Source organism: Pelodiscus sinensis, chromosome 6 (assembly GCF_052426305.1).
Source record: "Pelodiscus sinensis isolate ZL-2025 chromosome 6, ASM5242630v1, whole genome shotgun sequence".
Classification (NCBI taxonomy): Eukaryota; Metazoa; Chordata; order Testudines; family Trionychidae; genus Pelodiscus; species Pelodiscus sinensis.
In genome coordinates, this window is record NC_143057.1 from 72368946 (window position 1) to 72390121 (window position 21176).

The 21176-nt window shown below is 44.9% G+C and overlaps 1 protein-coding gene across 2 annotated transcripts in view; it reads right to left on the reverse strand.

The window, feature by feature from the left end:
• FAM81B (family with sequence similarity 81 member B) overlaps window positions 1-21176 on the reverse strand; it is a 62117-nt gene that overhangs the window by 25747 nt on the left and 15194 nt on the right. For both annotated transcript variants that reach the window (XM_075932121.2, XM_075932120.2), the window contains exons 3-4: window positions 13491-13743; window positions 509-627 (exon numbers count right to left, since the gene is read on the reverse strand). In XM_075932121.2, the coding sequence (XP_075788236.1) occupies window positions 509-627; window positions 13491-13743 (372 nt within the window). The remainder of the gene's footprint in view (window positions 1-508; window positions 628-13490; window positions 13744-21176) is intronic.

Here is a 21176-nt window from a genome sequence, read left to right on the forward strand (position 1 = left end):
ACCCATCTAGAAAAGTATATATGGGTATGTCTACACTACCACCCTAGTTCGAACAAGGGTGGTTAATGTAGGCAACCGAAGTTGCAAATGAAGCCCGGGATTTAAATATCCCAGGCTTCATTTGCATCTTGCCGGGCGCCGCCATTTTTAAAGCCCCGGTAGTTCGGACTCCGTGCCCGCGGCTACACGTGGCATGGAGTAGGTAGTTTGGATTAAGCTCTCTAATCCGAACTACCATTACTCCTCGTGGAACGAGGTATACCGGTAGTTTGGATTAGAGAGCCTAATCCGAACTACCTACTCCGTGCCGCGTGTAGCCACGGGCACAGAGTCCGAACTACCAGGGCTTTAAAAATGGTGGCGCCCGGCAAGATGCAAATGAAGCCTGGAATATTTAAATCCCGGGCTTCATTTGCAACTTCGGTTGCCTACATTAACCACCCTAGTTTGAACTGGGTGGTAGTATAGACATACCCTATGAGAATTAGGCCCATTATATTTTACTTACCTAGCCACCCTTCCACGCAGGTCTCCAAATCCATGTAGGTATTTATGATCAAGACTTTGAACGGCAAAAGTAGTCCCTGTTGTTACATTATCTCGTGTTCTTATTTGTTTCTCCAAAACCTATAAATTCATAGTTACATCTTGTTAGCTTATTTAATTTAACTACTTCATTATTCATTATTTCAAAGCTCAGCAAAAACATCCTTTATAACAGAAACTCTCAAACTTTTCATTTGAATTTCTATAGCACAGTTGTACTCTACATAAAAATGTAACTTGCCCTCCTTTGTATATATGCATTTATGATTCAATATTACGTGATCACATGCTATTTTTTCACAAAGGACCCATGCCTCATTCAAATGTACAGCATTAACTATTTTATCCTTGTTCAATGTATGGACACACACCTTATTTACTAAATTCTATCCAAACCGTACTCTGAAGACAGAGTTGTTAATTTCCATAGGCTTTTCAAAGGCACTCATCACTATAATATCTGAGAAGTCCTGTGTCACCTAATAGACTAACAGATTTATTGGAGCATGTCTGACGAAGTGGGTCTTTGCCCACGAAAGTTTATGCTGCAATAAATTTGTTAGTCTATAAGGTGCCACAGGACTTCTAGTTGTTTATGCAGATTCAGACTAACACGGCTACCCATCTGATTCTCATATAATATCTGTGTGTTTCTCAAACATGAATTTATTTTAAAAACATACTGTGAGGTAAGGGTATGGTATTATTCCCTGTGACAGGACGGTTGCCCCATGTTAGAATAGACGGAGTAAAACAGCTCAGGGAGATAGCTAAAGTTGGAAGCCAATCAGGATAAGATTTGAGGGAGCCAATCCAAGCCCAGTGGGGCTGTTTAAAAAGATGCCTGTCTAAAAGGAGCTTATTCTTGCTCTAGCCCTGGAGGAAGAATGCCAGCAGGGTACCTTGGACAGCGCAGTGCTGGGGGAAGGCAGGGTGAGACAGGGGAGCTCAGGCCTGAGGAAACCCCAGGCTGAGGCCCAGTGAAAGGGACCCAGGGAAGGTACTAGGAATGCAGATGAATAGGCAGCAGATCCAACCCACTCTACCCCCTTTCCAATGATGAAATGGCCAGGTCAGAATCCAAAGTGCCCCAGAAGGAAGGGCCTAGATCAGGACTGGGCAAAATATAGCCTGGAGGCCAGATCTGGCCTTTCAAGCCACCGGATCCATACTGCGGACTACCCTGCCAGGACCCTCAGGCACACAGATGCTGCAGTTTAAAGTGCGGTCTGTGTGGCTCTCTGCTCTGCAGAGAGAGGAAGGCTTTGTGTGATCTCCCTGCCCCCAGCCCAATCCTCAGATGGAGGTAGGGAGATTACACACAGCCTTCCAGCCAATAGGAGCTGAGAAATTGGCCTGGGGGATGGGAGCAGCATGAAGGGAGCTGGAGGATGCTGCAGGGCTGCTAGCCAGGAGACACTTAGGTAAACATCTCCCAGACAGAACCAGCCTCTGGCACCCCAGCCCCTCTTGCACCCAATTTCCTCCCCCAGGTCACCATCCCAACCTTCTGCATGCCCCTGACCCAGGTCACAATTCCCTCTGGGTATGTCTACACAGCAAACTTATTTCGAAATAACAGCAGTTATTTCAAAATAACTTTCTTAGCGTCTACACAGCCATTCCGTTATTTCAAAATTTATTCAAAATAGCGGAGGACTTATTTCAAAATTGGTAAACCTCATTCCACAAGGAATAGTGCCAATTGCTATTTCAAAATAAACACTGTGTAGATGCTTATTTCGAAATAGGGGGTCTCCAACCCTTCCCAGGGTGCCCTGCTGGCCGCCCTGGCCACAAGGTAACTTCTGACGTGATGCCCTGCCAGAACTGGTTCCAACCAGCCTTAAATGCAATTCAACATCCACTCAGTGTGGATGCACTATTTCGAAATAGCAAAAAGCTATTTTGAAATGCATTTTGTGTGTCGACGTGTTATTTCGAAATAAGCTATTTTGAATTAACTATTTTTTTAAATATGTGCAAATCAACATTGTTCTTAAGCTTTGTTCTTAGAAGTGGCTATATTATTTTGACTGAAGTTTTGTGCGTGTGCATGCGCACGTCCACACACATCTATACACATGTAAACATAGAGAGGCAGACACCCTACACAGGAAATTTGAACATGGATATATAAGATTTGGCAAAGTTATAAATAACTGAAAACAGGATCATATAAGGGGAACTGGCAGGCAATCTTAACTTGCACCTGTGCTACCAGCCCAGCCTATGCTGCTGTCTGTCGGATACAATTGACAGAGTTGAGTAAACATTTTAGGATGTGTTCCAATTTGAGTAGGATTGAAGACACACATGCTGAAAACTCCCATACCGCACAAACACAGTTGCAGGTTTTTCAAGCTATCTGTTGATTACAGCTGAGTAAAGCATTCTCTGTAAAATCATTCTCTTGAGATTTGCCAGTTGTCAAGTTCCTGGAGCTTTCTCAAACACACAGTGCTTAAGGCAGCATTTTTGAATTGGTAAAATTATCATTGAAGCTGGGTATAGTTTTCTTTTTGTTACAAAGAACTTAAATGTTTTGAAGGCGGCTTTTATGATACATTGCAGATACCGGACTGACTTTGGTTATATTGTGGAAGCGATATAGATGAAAGTCACATGACCCTTGTTCTGAATCCCTGACAGTCTGAGCCCATCCCATGTATTTATGAGAATTAACAGACTTGTTTTAACATGCTGTTAACCAGAAAGAAAAAATTATAGGCCTAATTCATTGTAGTACTTTTTCTACCACTCTGATTGGTGCAAACTGGTAATAGAGCAGGCATAAGGGCCCTACTGCCACCAGGACATACCCCTAACATAGACGGTTCTTACATAATCTCTGTACCATCTTTAAAGCAGAAGGAGGCATTCTGACATTGGCTCAAGAGAGATGGTGCATGGGAGAACTGAGGGGACTAGGTAATGTTGAGAGCAAAACGTAGTGACAATCTTTCCAAAAAAGCTTCTTCGAAACAGAGCATCTAGACAACTTAAAGTGGATCTGCTTTTTTGAAAGAGAGCGTCCAGACTGCATGGATGTTTTGTCAAAAAAAGGGCACCAGGAAACACTTCTGGCAGGGCATGGGGGCAGCATTTACTTCCGGGTGCTGCTGCATGCCCTTCGCACAGATGGGTGTTTAAAGGGACCTCCCTGGACAGCCGTTTCTCTGCTGCTGCAGCTGGCTGGCCTACCTCTCAAAGGGACAGGAAAGCTGCTGCAGTGCGTGCTGTGATTGCTCTGCTTTCTGGGATGCCACAGCAGTTTGGTTTTGTGTTGGTTTTTCTGATTTTTTTTTCCATGGAGCCGGAGCTGCCCCTGGGCAGGAGATGGCCCCACATTGCCATGCTGCAAATTCTGCTGCACCTCCATGATATCGTCATGATGCTCCTGCCCCATCTGGGCTCAGAACCCAGCCTTGAGTCCCTCGCCCAGGGTGCAGCACCACTGCCCTTGCCACTGAACTTATTAGTGGACAGGCGATATTGGAGGCTGGACACCAGTTCAGACTGGTGGGACCATCTCATCATGGAGTGGTGGGATGACCAGCATTGGCTCAAACTTCCGTATGTAGAAGGCCACATTCCAGGAGCTGTGTGTCTGGTTTGCTCCTGCTCTACAATGCCAGGACACCCACTTGCATCCCGCCATCCCCCTGGAGAAACTGGTCACTATTGCCCTGTGGAAGCTGGCCACCCCCGACAGTTACCGCTCGGTGGGACATCAGTGTGGCATGGGGAGGTCTACTGTTAGTGCTGTCTTGATGAAGGTACATTACTCTTGGGGGACAGTCCATGGGGTGGGGGGACAGAAGAGGGGGACCATCAGGAAAGGGCAGGGGAAGTGGGGGGATGGGGTGGGAGTAGGAGAAGCCTTCTCGGCCTCACCCTGCCCTGGTGCAGGGAGGCCGCCTGAGGGGGGGCTCCTGGAGTCTGGGGGGAGGTGGAGGAGCACCTTTCAAGAGCTCAGGAACCCCCTCTAATTTCCTGTTTTGTGTGTTTCTATTTGTCCCTTTCTGCTTGTGGTGAGGGCCATCAGTTCAGAGCTGCTGCATAGGACTGTCCATTTTGGAGACCTGGACACCATTATGGCCAGATTTGTGGGGCTAGGATTCCTGAACTGTGCTGAAGCGCTCGATGGGACTCACAGCCTGATCTGCATGTGGCCCCATCGAGCAGCCCAGTACATAAAGAGAAAGGGCTACTTCTCCATGGTGCTGCAGGTCTTGGTTGACCACCGAGGACAGTTTACGGACATTTGTGTTGGGTGGTCAGGCTGGGCACATGATGCCCGCATCTTCCGGAACTTGTACCTGTACTGCAGGCTGGGACATTCTTTCTGTAGTGCACCTTTGTGGTTGGGGATGTGCAGATGCCTATGTGCATCGTGGCCGACGCGGCCTACTCCCTTATGCTCTGGCTCATGAAGCCCTACACTGGCCACTTGGATGCGAGCAGGGAACAATTTAACTCGCACCTGAACAGGGCTCGCTTGCAAGTGGAATGCGCCTTCAGGCATCTGAAGGGGAGGTTTAGGTGCCTGCTCACTTGCCTCGACAGGGGGGAACACAACAATCCCAATGTGGTTGCTGCGTGTTGTGTGCTCCATAACCCAGTGGAGAGTAAAGGGGAGGCCTTCCTCCCAGGGTGGAGGGCACGGGCTGATGTGGAGGGGAGGCAGTTCGAGCAGCCCAGGGCAGCTGCTATCCGCCAGGCTCACCAGTCAGGATTGCGCATTCGGGAGGCACTGAGGGAAAGATTCACACAAGGAGGCCAATGACTCTCCCCAGGGCCTCCCTAATGGCCCCCCCAGTACCTTCCTCCCAAAACCCATCCCTATCCCACTTTGTGGACAGAGAAACACCCAGTTTGGTTTAAAAAATGCTTGGATTTTAATACAAACTTCTATGTAAAAATATTAACACTCTGTTGGTATGTAAAATAAACTTTGCATTCAAAAATAAAGTGCTTCACTCATTGGTAGGAAGGGGGCTGTAAACCTGGAAGGGGGAGGGTGGAGGGAGGCTCAGGACTGACGGTGCCACCTGAACCGATAGCTCCTGCCACCTTGTGTACGGGGGCCAGGCCAGCGACGTGCTTTCATGCAGCCAGGGACAGTAGGGGGCTGGGCAGGAGGTGGGGCTGCAGCTGGGGATGGGATACCAGGGGCTGGGGGGGGGGGAACGGGTGAGGGGGGACAGGCTGAGCAGGAGGAACGGCAACAACGACAGGACCTGGGAAGGCCATCACCTCCCAGATAGCGGCAGATATAGTGGTGCACTGCTGGATGAATTTGTCCAGCAAGTGGTTGTGCCACTGTTCCTCTGCCTCCATCCTCTCAGCAAATGTGTCCTGCATTCTTTGGAGGACCCCGATGTGCTGGCGCATAAGGTCTTGATATACGCGCCAGTGTTGGTGGCTTCCATGCACCCAGCTGGGTGGTGGGACAGGTGTGGCTCGCCCCTCCTGGATGGCTGGGCCAGCTGTGGAGGACGAGAGGGAGAAGCAGTCAGTCATGCATGCTCACACTGTTCCTAAGGGCACGCCTTCTTTGAGATCAGTGAGTACCTGTTCTTGGGACAGGAGATGCCGATGTTCTCACAGCAAGCCCAGGTCTGGCCTGGCCAGCAGCCCTGGCCTCACAGGGGTCCAGAGGTGTACAGGGCACCATCCTGACACCCCCCACCATGGCCAAGCAGCACAAGGAAGTGTCTTGCCACAGTTACAGAGGGGCCTGGAGCAGCCTGGCCCTCCTAGGACCCCCAACCCATATGCCTGAACCTGACAGCACTGTCTGCAGGAGCAGGTGGTGCCTCTCACACATGTGGGGGTAGGACAGTCCTCCCTGGGGTTGGACATGTATGGGGCCCCTCCAGGCTGTGATCAGCATGACATGTCATGGTAGCACACATCCCCTGTTAACCCATCTCCCCTGCACTGTGTGTTGCGACCTCACAGCACTCACCTGATGTTTCATCCCCACTGTCCGAAGACATCTGGGAGGCCTCCTGCAACTGGGGAACCGGCTCCTGGGTGAGGGTCACCATGCTCCTGGCATCCTACTCATCTGGGAGCTGTTGGTTCTCAGGGACCATCCTGGAGCTGCAGCCGCTGCTGAACAAGTATCTCCAGACTCCACAACTGTCTCAGTCAAGCTCCTCACAGTAGGCACAGTAATGCCGTGCTTCCCTGAAGCGGGAGCTATGATCACGGGCCCTCACATACCCCTGCCACAGTTCCTTGACCTTTGCTCTGACTTGGTCTAGGGGTGGGGGTGGTGGCCTTTCTTTGCAAGCCCATCTGCATTCCTAGGCCTGGACTGCAGGGCCTGCAGAGACTCCTCCTCGGTCCACAGCTCCAAGAGGGTCTTTATCTCTGGGCCAGATCATGATGGTGCCTGGCGTTTGCTGCCCCTTGCTTGGTCCTGTGGCCTTAAAACATGGCTGTCAGCAGGAACAATAGAGATGTTTAGTGGAGATGGAATGTCCACCAGGAATTTTTCCTGGAGACCTTTTTTTTCCCAAACAAAAGGCTCCCCCACGTCCACACACCTTTTTTGAAAGATCTCCTGAAAAATATGTTATTCCGTGTAAAATGAGGTTTACTGCTGTCAAAAAACCTGCCATGTTTTTTCAATTTAATTTTGAAAGAACTCAGCATCAGTCTAGACTCAGGTGAAGTTTTTTTGAAAAAAGGCCACATTTTTCGAAAAAACTCTGTAGTCTAGACACACCCTTATATTTGTTATTTGGTAGAAAAATGTTATTCTCAAAATGGAAAATATATTAGTACAGCTCAAATGAGTCAAGTATAGTATATCTAACAAGGCAAATGCACTGTGATAAATCCACAAAGTTGCAATGTAGAATGCAAGATACCTGCCGTTTGGTTGAAAAAGGAAGTATGTCGCTTTCATTTATTATGACAGAAAGCACCAATAACCTATTTATTGAGAGAGGTGTGAGGTACAGACTGATTCATTTCCAGTTTGGGTAAGGCAGAGCCAAACAGCTCAGATAAATAATGCATGACCTGAACCCTAATTCCAATCTTGAATTGAATTTTGAGGTTCAGCAACTTTGGTTGTTTTTATTACTGAGGCCATGATTACACTACAGATGAGTATTACAGCACAGCAGTTTGTGTGGCAATAGTGCTGCAGCATAGACACAGATTGAAGTGACAGAAGGGGTTTTTCTGTCACTAAAGATACCTCTTCAAGAAGGAGAAGCTAGGCTGATGGAAGAATTCTTCTGATCAAGAATTCTTCCAATGATCTTGCTTCGTTTGCAGTGGGGGTTATTTCAAACTAGCTACGTTACACAGGGCACAATATTTTTCACATTTGTGAGCAATGTAGCTAGGTCTGCCTAAATTTTTGGTCAACAAGCAGTTCTTGGCATCTTAGAGATTAACAAATGTATTAGGTCATGAGCTTTCTTGGGTAAAACCCAGTTCATCAGGTGAGTTGGAGTGGAAATTACAGAAGCCAGAGTATATATAACAGCAAAAGAAGTTACCTGTCAATTGTAGGACCAGTGTTAATGAAACTAATTAAGTCAGGCTGGATATGTCTTATTCATAGCATGTGATGTGGAGATGTGAATACCAAAGGCGGGAAATTGCCTTTGTAGTGTGTTTACCAGTTAAAATCTTTGTTCAAGCCTAAGTTGATAATTCTGAATTTATAAATAAACTCCAGTTCAGATGTCTCCTTCTGTAATCAAGTGGTAGAATTCTTTTGTAGAAGGATAGCTAAGTTTTTGGTATAGACTAAGCCTCAGGGCTGTGAATTTTTCATACTCCTGAGGGTACAGCTAGACTGCGGGGGTGGTATCCCGAAAAAACTCTGCCGCATCTAGGGAACACGTTTGCTCTTTCACTTTTCTGTGTGGAAGAGCAAATGTGCTCCTTTGGAAGCCCCTGAATTCTTCATTCTACCAGGAAGAAGGGGGCTTCCGAAAGAGGGTTTGTTTCCAACATTTGGCCCAGTCTATATGGGCCAAATGTTGGAAAAGCCTCTTCCAAAAAAAGAAATGGAAAAGGGTATGCAAAATGCTGAGCACGTTTTGCGTACCTTTTTCCGAAAAAAACTTGTAGTCTAGCCATACCCTGAGTGAGGTAGCTCGGCTGATCTGAATTTTAGGTGTAGATTATTTTATAAATATTTCCGAAAGCTTTTGTTTGTTTGTTTGTTTGTTTGTCCCGAAAGATCTCTGAAATGGTAAGAGCTAGAAACACCAAATTTTGCATGGATACTACTGATTTCCTAACTTAAATAACTGGATTGGTTATATCTCAAAATCAGTTCCCCTGGTTACCCCAGAGACCCAATTGGGATGTGACCGAGAGTCTTCCAAAAGTGATTAAACCTTCGGATCGCTACTCCTTCCTGCTTCTCCATGTAGGAAATAATTATATGGCCAAGAATGACTTGAGCGGGTCACAGCAGATTATATAGCGCTGGGAAGAAGGATCAAGGAATGTGAAGCACAAGTGGTGTTCTCGTCCATCCTTCCGGTTGAAGGAAAAGGTCCGGGTAAGGATCGTCAAATTGGGGAAGTAAATGCGTGGTTGTGCAGGTGGTGTCAGAGAGAGGGCTTTGGTTTCTTTGACCATGGGACTCTGTTCCGGGCACAAGGGTTGTTAGGAAGAGATGGGATCCACCTAACCAAGAGAGGAAAGAGCATCTTCGCAGGTAGGCTTGCAAACTTAGTGAGGAGGGCTTTAAACTAGGTTTGTTGGGGGATGATGACAAAAGCCCTGAGGTAAGTGAGGAAGTCGGATATGAGGAAGAAACACAAGGAGGAATGAGCAACAAAGGAGGACCCCTGACTCGAATGGAGAAGGTAGGGTGATCAAATGGCTATCTATGGTGTTTGTACACAAATGCAAGAATCCTGTGAAACAAACAGGAAGAATTAGAAGCCCTGGCCCAGTCAAAGAACTATGATTTGATTGGAATAACGGAGACTTGGTGGGATGACTTTCATGACTGGAGCACTGTCATGGAAGGGTATAAACTGTTCAGGAAGAACAGGCAGGGGAGAAAAGGAGGGGGAGTTGCATTGTATGTAAGAGAGCAGTGATTGCTCGGAGCTCCAGTATTTAGAAGGAGAAAAGACTGTTGAGAATCTATGGGTTAAGTTTAGAGGTGGAAGCAACAGGGGTGATGTTGTGTTTGATGTCTGCTATAGACCGCCGGATCAGGTGGATGAGGTAGACGAGGCTTTCTTCGAACAACTGAGTGAAGCTTCCAGATCGCAGGCCCTGGTTCTCATGGGGGACTTTAATCACCCTGACATCTGTTGGGAGACCAATACAGCAGGACACAGACAATCCAGAGAGTTTTTGGAGATTGTTGGGGATATCTTCTTGGTACAAGTGCTTGACCTACTGCTCACAAACAGGGAGGAACTAATAGGGGAAGTAGAGGTGGGTGACAAGCTGGGAAGCAGTGATCATGAGATGGTAGATTTCTGGATCCTGACCAAAGGAAGAAAGGAGAGTAGCAAAATACACACCCTGGACTTCAGAAAAGCAGACTTTGACTCCCTCAGAGAACTGATGGGCAGGACTCCCTGGGATGCTTACATGAAGGGGAAAGGAGTCCAGGAGAGCTGTCAGTATTTTAAAGATGCCTTATTAAAGGCACAGGAAAAAACCATCCCGAAGTGCAGCAAAACAAGCAAATATAGTAGGCAACCAGATTGACTTCCCGGGGACATCCTAGGTGAGCTTAAACACAAAAAGGAAGCTTACAAGAAGTGGAAACTTGGACGGATGACTAGGGAGGAGTATAAATATATTGCTCGAGAACGCAGGAGACTTATCGGGAAGGCGAAAGAGCAACTGGAATCGCAGCTAGTAAGGGACGTGAAGGATAACAAGAAAGGTTTCTACAGGCATGTTAGTAATAAGAAGGTGATCAGAGAGGGTGTGGGGCCCTTATTGGATGAGGGAGGTAACCTAGTGACAGATGATGTGGGAAAAGCTGAAGTACTCAATGCTTTCTTTGCCTCTGTCTTCACGGACAAGGTCATCTCCCAGACTAATGCACTAGACAACACAGTATGGGAAGGAGGTAGACAGCCCTTGGTGGGGAAAGAACAAGTTAGGAACTATTTAAAGGAGCTAAACATACACAAATCCATGGGCATGGATTTAATGCATCCGAGGGTACTGAGGAAGTTGGCAGATGTAATTGCGGAGACTTTGGCCATTATCTCTGAAAACTCGTGGCGATCGGGAGAGATCCCAGATGGTTGGAAGAAGGCAAATGTAGTGTCCATCTTTAAAAAAGGGGAAGAAGGACAATCCAGGGAACTATAAACCAGTCAGCCTTACCTCAGTTCCTGGAAAAATCATGGAGGTGATCCTCAAGTAATCCATTTTGCAGCACTTGGAAGAGGGGAAAGTGATCAGGAACACAACATGGATTCACGAAGGGCAAGTTGTGCTTGATCAATCTGATTAGCTTCTATGATGAGGTAACTGGCTCTGTGGATATGAGAAAGTCAGTGGATGTGATATACCTTGACTTTAGCAAAGCTTTTGATATTGTCTCCCACAATATTCTTGACACCAGGTTAAGGGATTATGGATTGGATACGTGGACTGCAAGATGGATAGAAAGCTGGCTAGACTGTCGGGCCCAACGGGTAGTAATCAATGGCTCGATGTCAGGTTGGGGGTCAGTTTCTAGTGAAGTGCCCCAAGGATCTGTTCATGGACGGTTTTGTTCAACATCTTTATTAATGACCTGGATGAGGGGGTGGATTGCACCCTCAGCAAGTTCGCAGTTGACACTAAGCTAGGGGGAGAGGTAGATACGTTGGAGGGCAGGGATAGGATCCAGAGTAACCTGGACAGATTGGAAGATTGGGCCAAAAGAAATCTGATGAGGTTCAACAAGGATAAGTGTAGAGTGCAGGCACTTGGGACAGAAGAATCCCAAATATTGTTACAGGCTGGGAACTGAGTGGATATGAGTCAACAGTGTGCCCTTGTAGCCAAGAGTGCTAATGGCATATTAGGGTGCATTAGGAGGAGCATTGCCAGCAGATCCAGAGAAGTGATTATTCCCCTTTATTTGACATTAGTGAGGCCACATCTGCAGTATTGTGTCCAGTTCTGGGGCCCCCTCTCACTATAGAAAGGATGTGGATGCATTGGAGAGGGTCGAATAGAGGGCAACCAAAATTATTAGGGGGTTAGAGCTCATGGCCTATGAGGAGAGACTGAGGGATTTGGATTTGTTTAGTCTGCAGAAGAGAAGAGTGTGTGTGGGGGGGTGTGGGGGGGGGGGGAGGGGGGATTTGATAGCAGCCTTCAGCTTCCTGAAAGGAGGTTCAAAAGAGGATGGAGAAAGGCTGTTCACAGTAGTGATGGATGGCAGAGCAAGAAGCAATGATCTCAAGTTACAGTGGGAGAGCTCTAGGTTGGATATGAGGAAAAGCTATTTCACTAGGAGGGTGGTGAAGTACTGGAATGGGTTACCTAGGGAGGTGGTAGAATCTCCATCCCTTGAGGTTTTTAAGTCTCAGCTTGACAAAGCCCTGGCTGGGTTCATTTAGTTGGGATTGGTCCTGCCTTGGGCAGGGGGCTGGACTTGATGACCTCCTGAGGTCTCTTCCAGCTCTATGATTCTGTGATTCACTGAGAATTAGCTTTTATAGCGCCTGATCATAGAATCACAAGATTTTGCACAGATACTACTGATTTCCTAACTTAAATAATTGGATTGGTTATATCTCAAAATCGATTCCCCCAGAATCCCAATTAGGCCCCCAGAGTTCCAATTGGGCCACTAATTAGCTTTTAGTAGCGCCTGATCATAGGCATTTGTTGGACTCTTCTGTTAAGCATGTCACATAAACTGCAACGACGAGATCCTTTCCCTATGATAACAGAAAAAGTACTGGCTATGTTAATTTCTTGAAGTAATATATAAGAGAAAAGTATTTCCAAAAAAATGTGCTACGTTAATGTCATTGACATTGTTCATTCATCACACCTTTTACTACATTTTCCCCGGGTGGCGCTGGGTATTTCTGCTAGTATGAAATAGTAGACCTTCTTTGCTAAGAAAATGTATAAATGTAACAAAATAATATGAACTTCAGAGTTCAGTTTGAGTTTGGTTCAACACTTTAGTGACTGTTCATGTTATTTCTTAATTTTATCCAAAGCTGGAAGAGAACAAAACATTAACTTTTGAGTTTATAAAATACTTTATTAAGTGCTCTATCTTTACTTTCATAAGCCTCTGCATTTCCTGATTTCATACGGAATTGCAAACACTCCTATAGGGTGAGAGAGGGTGTTCCTTGATTCATCTGAAATAATGATAGATTAGAAATCTGATGAAAAGCTTGGTCTTTGAAGATATCCAGCCCTAAAGGGTTTGGATACAAATCTTTTGGATCACAAAACCCAAAACAATTTCTGGGTGTCTCTGTTCATTAGATCAACCGGTATGTTATGTATCCCTGTGTTTTTTAACAAGTCCTAGGAATGTTATAACTATTAATGAGCAGAATTTTGGGACCAAATCCTCTCCCTTTTCCAGGCCATTTGTGCCACTCTGGAAACAAAACGGGGTCAGAGTCTGTCCATATTTGATCATTTGTAAATCTCCATTGCATAGGTGAATCAGGGAACTGTATTTGGCTCCTTGATGTCCTGCTAAGGCAGATCTTAGCCACAGGAGACAATATAACCTTTTGAGAAGACCTAGAAGCTTCTGAGAACTGTATCACGTTCAGTAACTAGGGCAGAAGTGGGTAGTTGGCTTCTCAGGGAGAGATTAATATTAGCTGCTTAAACAATATGAAGTATCTTTCTATAGTTGAAAAATATATTAGTCCTCACTGAAACATAAGAAACTGAGATGCCACAAATCCTACCAGCTTCAAGAATAAATGCAGACCTACCTCTATATCATGGCTGAGCTTCTTAACTATGCTTGTAATGGTCTGTATGTGGTTTTCCAGCAGTTGCCGTGCTGTTGCCTCCCCCTGTTGATGGCCCTTACTTCCCTGAAGATAAGAAACAATGTCATCTTTGATTCGAAAGGCCTGATCTAGGAGAACAGCTGTGGTCCTTTCCTGACTGGACAGTCGGTTTTCTAGAAGATTCACTCTGCTTCCAGGAATCATGGGAATTGCAGGAAGGAAAGACTGGCCCCTGTCCAAAAAAAAACAACAACAACAAAAAAACCATGGTACAGGGTAAGGTATGAATGAGGCTGAAGACTGGCCAGTGTGCATTAAGTTTGAAATACAGGAGACCCTCGTGATTAGTGGAATTGCTATTCATGATTTTGCGTATTCATGGGTCTCTCCCATCCCCCATTACACCCTACTCCCCTGCCTGAGAGGAGAATAGGGCCTCACGGGGGCCTGTTGTGGTGGCGGCAGTAGTGGTCAGAGCCCCCCACACCCACCGTGCAAACCAGGAGCTGCAGGGAGTTCCCTGTGGAGGCTGGGAGCCTTGGGGAAATGGAGCACTCAGGCCATTTTCCCCCAGTACAGGTTGGACCTCACTGGTTGGACCTCACTCTCGGGACCTGACTGGTCTGGAACAAAGGGATTTGCTGGATTAGGTCCCATTTTCCTGGCCTGTGCTGTCACTGGGTTGGGGCTCCAGCCTGGCTCCACAGCTGGGGCAGAGCTAGACTGTTGCCTGGCTCCCCAGCTGGGCCTGGAGCTGCGCAATCAAGGGCTGGGGTGGAGGGCCGGAGCAAGAGCTCTGCTGTTGGTCCCAGAGCTTCCTGGCTGCCTCTAGGGCTGGGGCTGGAGATCCCCCGCTGCGGGAACCGAAACAGTGCTAGAGTGGAGCTCCATGGATGCTGCTGGGGCTGGGGCTGGGGCTCCCTGCCGTGCTGCCAGTTCATCCCCCCCACACACATACTGGGCTCCCGGTTGAGTTGCTGGTGCACCCTATGGCATTCCTGCCCCCTATGGCGGTGGCCAGACCTCACTGTTCCTGGGCTCTGTGGTCCATGCCAGACCACGGATATTGCTGGACCAGAAAGTCCCAGTTAAGGGAGGTACAACCTGTGTTTGCAGATGTGACTAGTCATGATATTGTAATGAAAGCATCCATCGCAAATGGTGAGGATTTACTGTATGCTACATGTGACACTTTCATATGACAATAGCTATAGTAAGATCAAAATCTGACATCAAGCGTGCTGGAATAACAAACCATTTTCTTTTTTCTTTCCCTGGTGCTGTATTATACAGCTCCATGATAATCATTTATGTACTGTGTTTTAGTGTATATATCCCGCGGGTTATGCACAATTTTACAACTCCCCTCCCCCGTAGGTTATACTCTTCCACATGTAATAAAGGTTTTTTTAACTGAAAGTGCAGGAAGATACGACTGACTCTTACTTGATAAAATCACATATTTTAATTTAATAATTGAGGCAGTTATGTTAAAATACATTAAAATACATTCTACTAGTAAAAGAATAAATATATGGTAAAACTATTTAAAAGAAAGCCATCTTCGCATTGTCATCAAATACATAAGTTCATTCACTCTGCGCTTTAGAATCAGTGCCAGCAGCATCCTCCTCAGCATCTGAGTTTTCAAAACCATCAAAACTTTCATCATAGTCACTGTCACAAAAAACATCCATAAAATCCATAGCCAAGGCTAGGTGAGCTTTGGTGACAGTTGACGTCTGTGGTGCCGAATCAGAATTGCTGTTGTAGTTGGATTCAGAGCTAGAAGAGTCAACATTGGGAAGAATGTCACATTTACGGAACCCATTGCAAATTGTAGCCAGTTTTATTCTGTCCCAAGCATCCAAAACCCATCTGCAAACTTTCACGTAAGTTGCACAGCACTGTCGATCTGCCGGAGTGAATGTGTGTTTCCCATTTGTCATCCAATTGTCCTATTCCTCTCGGATGCAGCACTTGAACGGGTGGTTGACAGCCACATCAAGCAGCTGCAACTTGCCGGTCTGCCCACCTAGAATTATGGCAATATGTGCACCCACGGAGTTTATATGTTTCTCAACTGAAGTTTCTTTGTGGGAGGCCAAAGAATCTAAAACCAGCAGAGAATTAGGATTAACCCCCTCCCACCACCACCACCTTTTCATGCATGAAAGCAGCTGTCTGTCTGTCTTCATAACATCTGTGTTCATCCAGCCCTTTCTGTTACAAACCATGCAAATGCCAGCCGGCAGTTTCTCTCTAGGCATCGTTACCCTCTTAAAAATCACCATAGGTTTTAATTTATCACCATTTGCTGTGCATGCAAACACTACAGTAAAACTGGTGTGTTCATGACTGGTGGTTGCTACACAGACTGTTTTCGTTCCCGTTTCTGCAACAGACCGAGTAGTGGGTATGTCAAATGACATGGGCACCTCATCCATGTTAATAACATTTCTTGGTTGCAAGCCCAGCTGGTCAATTTCTTTATGTACAAAAGTTTTAAAATCATCCATTTTCTTTTCCCATTCATCGGGAAGCCATTGCCCAGCAGATGTCCATGTGTGAACCAACAGATTGTTTCTCCACATAAATTTGTACACCCAATTTCCTGAGCCCCCCTTAAAATAATAGATTTTCTGTTCCATAGCCATAAGTCGAGCTTTGAGTTGTATGGCTACCGTTGACACTGTCCCTTTGCTCTCTCTCTCTGTGCACGAACCCACTTCAACAAATTTTCTTTCAGGTTTGGCCACTTGGCTTTCTTTCCGCATTGCGCTCTTTTCCTAGGGTGTAATTTTTCAAGCTCTGCATCTTCCTTTCTCCACTCCCGAACCAACTTTTCATTCACAGAGTATTTTCTCCCTGCAGCTCTGTTTCCATTGTCCTTTGCATATGTCACAACACACAATTTAAAATTGGCTGTGTAGGATTTGTGCTTAGGCATATTTAAAAAGTTTAAAAAGTGTAAAAAGTTTAAAATACCTTTTTAAAATTCAGTACAAGTTAAAACTACTAAAGGAATAAATGAATGGTAAAACGGTGGTTAAAAGGGATTATGTACCAGCAATAAGGGTTGTAGCATACTTACTGCTCAGTGTTATCATCTGAGGCTCATTAACACTTCATTACAGGTGCTGTTCATTAACAGTTCCTCTCCCGTGGGCCATAAACGTGTGTGGGGTATGTAAGACTATTTTTACTCAATCAGGAAAAACTGCGGGGTATACACAGGTGCGGGTAATACTTGTGCATGGATTATATATGCTAATTTACGGTAAACACACCTATATGAGGGAGTAATGTGACTAGCTGATAAACCTTTTAAACAAGCAGATTAATCTATTAGCTGCACTCTCTAGATCAGGGGTTCCCAACCTTTTTCGGTCCTCGTACCTCCTTGGCTTTTAGTAAACCTTCCCATACCCCCTATTAAATATGAAAGGAAACAAATTCTAGACTCTAGAATCCACAACTTTTTTCACTAACACTACTACTTTTGGAATATTTCAATTAGGATAATCTAGTTATTTACCAAATATTCCCTGTACCCCCTTGACAAGCTTCTCGGACCCCCTGAGGGTATATGTACCCCAGGCTGGGAACCCTTGCTCTAGATGGAGTAAACATAAATACCCCCAGTCATATAGCAACAAGAATGGGCTGGGGTGAAGCTGCTGTGATTTCAATTAGACCTTCCCTGTGGAGGAAAATAGCACCTTTCTTACATTTCTGATGGTAGGAATAACACAATAATAATAATAATAATAATAAAGAGCCACTGTGGCTTAACAACCATGTAAAAGAAGCACTGAAAGATAAAAAGGCATCTTTTAAAAAGCGGAAGTCAAATCCTCCTGAGGTAAATAGAAAGGAGCATAAACACTGCCAAATTAAGTGTAAAAATGTAATTAAAAAAGCCAAAAAGGAGTTTGAAGAACAGCTAGGCAAAAACTCAAAAGGTAATAAAATGTTTTTTAAGTACATCAGAAGCAGGAAGTCTCCTAAACAATCAGTGGGGCCCCTGGACTATCGAGATACAAAAGGAGCACTTAAAGACAATAAAGTCATTGTGGAGAAACTAAATGAATTCTTTGCTTCTGTCTTCATGACTGAGGATGTTAGGGAGATTCCCAAACCTGATCCATCCTTTGTAGGTGACAAATCTGAGGACTTGTCACAGGTAGAAGTGTCATTAGAGGAGGTTTTGGAATTAATTGAAAACAGTAACAAGTCACCAGCACCAGATGGCATTCACCCAAGAGTTCTGAAAGAACTCAAATGTGAAATTGCGGAACTATTAACTATGGTTTGTAACCTATCCTTTAAATCAGCTTCTGTACCCAATGACTGGAAGATAGCTAATGTAGTGCCAATATTTAAAAAGGCTCTAGAAGCGTTCCTGGCAATTACAGACCGGTAAGTCTAACGTCAGTACTGGGCAAATTAGTTAAAACGATAATAAATAATAAAATTGTCAGACACATAGAAGAACATAATTTGTTGGGCAAAAGTCAACATGGTTTCTGTAAAGGGAAATCATGTCTTACTAATCGATTAGAGTTCTTTGAAGGGGTCAACAAACATGTGGACAAGGGGGATCCAGTAGATATAGTGTACTTAGATTTCCAGAAAGCCTTTGACAAGGTCTCTCACCAAAGGTTCTTACATAAATTAAGTTGTCATGGGATAAGAAGGAAGATCCTTTCATGGACTGAGAACTGGTTAAAAGACAGGAAACAAAGGGTAGGAATAAATGGTAAATTTTCAGAATGGAGAGGGATAACTAATGGTGTTCCCCACGGGTCAGTCCTTAGACCAATCCTATTCAACATATTCATAAATGATCTGGAGAAAGGGGTAAACAGTGAAGTGGAAAAGTTTGCAGACAACATGAAACTGCTCAAGGTAGTTAAGACCAAAGCAGACTGTGAAGAACTTCAAAAAGATCTCACCAAAGTGGGCAACAAAATGGCAAATGAAATGTAATGTGGATAAATGTAAAAGTAATGCACATTGGAAAAATAACCCCAACTATACATATAATATGATGGGGGCTTATTTAGCTACAACTAATCAGGAAAGAGATCTTGGAGTCATCATGGATAGTTCTCTGAAGACGTCCACACAGTGTGTAGCAGCAGTCAAAAAAGCAAACAGGATGTTAGGAATCATTAAAAAGGGTTAGAGAATAAGACAGAGAATATCGTATTGCCTCTGTGTAAAACCATGGTACCCCCACATCTTGAATACTTCATACAGATGTGGTCTCCTCATCTCAAAAAAGATATCCTGGCATTAGAAAAGGTTCAGAGAAGGGCAACTAATATGATTAGGGATTTGGAATGGGTCCCATATGAGGAGAGATTAAAGAGTCTGGGACTTTTCAGCTTGGAAAAGAGGAGACTAAGGGGAGATATGATAGAGGTCTATAAAATCATGAGTGGTGTGGAGAAAGTGAATGAAGAAAAGTTATTTACTTGTTCCCATAATATAAGAGCTAGGGGCCAGCAAATTAAACTAATGGGCAGCAGGTTTAAAACAAATAAAAGGACGTTCTTCACACAGTGCATAGTCAATCTGTGGAACTCCTTGCCTGAAGGAAGTTGTGAAGGCTAGGACTATAACAGGGATTTTAAAAGAGAACTAGATAAATTCATGGAGACTAAGTCCATAAATGGCTATTAGCCAGTATGGGTAAGGAATGGTGTCCCTAACTTCTGTTTGTCAGAGTGTGGAGATGGGTGGCAGGAGAGAGATTGCTTGATCATTACCTGTTTGATTCACTCTCTGTGGGACACCTGGCATTAGCAGACAGGGTACTGGGCTGGATGGACCTTTGGTCTGACCCAGTATGGCCATTCTTATGTTCTTATACACTGTGCTATGCCAAGTGACATGCTACTCCCTATGTTGAGAAAGATTTATTTGAGATCTCTGGAGCTGGGACTGTTATGCTCTAGAGATCAATATGGCCAGTAAGAGATACTGTCACTGACATGGGGTCCTTTGTGCTGTGCAGCTCTAGTTCAGTTTCCTGCTTCAGTAACCAGCCCACAAGCACAAGATCTTGCCCAGTGTCTTACCAGTTTATTTACTCCTTGAAGTGTGACACCAACAACCCTTTACTCCTGAATCTTCCCAAATCCATCCTTCCCAAAGTCTTAACTATCTCACACCCTGTCTCTTCCCACTCTGATTCATCACCTGCAGAGGTGTGAAATCAGAAAACAGTTACTTTGGGGGGAGGGGGGGAGGGGACACTGCACACATTTTGCACAGCAGATACTGCCTAGGGGTAAAAACAAACATAAGGGTTCAGATTGAAAGATGAAATCAGAAGGAAAGCAAACACATAAGGATTATATCGGAATAAAGACTCAACCTCAGGCTTTACACTTCCATATGAGATAAAATCTGCTTTTTAATTCAAGTTACATATTGCCTTTGAACAATTTCTCAGCATACCCTTTAGCCATAGTGAGGATCTAGTATTTCATGTACAGTATTTGTCAAGTGACTGTCTCTCAGTTTCTGGATGTCAAACTGCAGACACCAATCTTTTTTTTTTAAGCTTTTGGTCCTTTTGTTTTCTCCTTCTTGATCTCTAGTGACTCAGTTTTATTCAGAGTGGAAAACCTCTCTGGACTTAAGAACTGGGATGTCTCAGTGTCTTTCCATTAGCTCTAAGGAGGCTATGTCTGTCTTTTCCTGGGCTGGACAATGGATGGGCACTTGAAGTGATTTCTTGTAAACAGCAGGCTTGGGAGGGGTCTCTACTCTTCTGATCGCTCACTGTCCTGCTGTGAGGTGCAGTCAAAGCTTTGAGCACAGTTCTCTATATACACAAATGTATAAAATCATAACTGTAGTCGCTAGAACTTTAACAGGATTCAAAAAAGAGCTGGATAGATTCATGGAGGTCAGGTCCATCGATGGCTATCTGCCAGAATGGGTAGGAATGGTGTCCCTAGCCTCTGTTTGTCTGGAAGTGGGTGACAGGGGAGGGATCACATGAGGATTACCTGTTGTGATTCCTCCCTGTGGGGCATCTGGCATTGGCCACTGTCGGCAGACAGGATACTGGGCTAGATAGACCTTTGGTCTGACCCAGTATGGCCATTCTGATGTTCTTATGCTATACAAATCCTATCATTTTAGAACATTACAACCTGTAATGTAAAAGACCTTACTCAACATGTTTTTATAACACAATAATACATACAATCAGTTGATTCTATTGCTTATTCTTTGGGTTCAAATCCCTTGTTCTACTTTGGGGTATCTGGACCCTGATTGTCACAAGCTTGGAGCACACCAGGCTGAGATTCTTAACTGAGGTCTCTAAGATGCAAATGTGACACAGATAATTAATAATATTAATAATTTGTACATTCCATTCACAATGCAATGCAAACCATCAGAATTCCTTCACAAGACAAGGCCTGGTGCAGGTGCAGGTGTGTGACAATGAAGGAGCTAGTCCCATGAATGCCAAGGGACACACAAAACACAGTCTAGCCAGATAACATATATGTGAACCTTGGATAAACATTGTACATTTCTGGGTGTCCAGTCTAACTGCCACTGAAGGCAATGACAGGGCTTCAGTTTGTTTAGAAGATAAGGCTTTCCATGAAAAGTGAGAAGAACTGAGGTGTA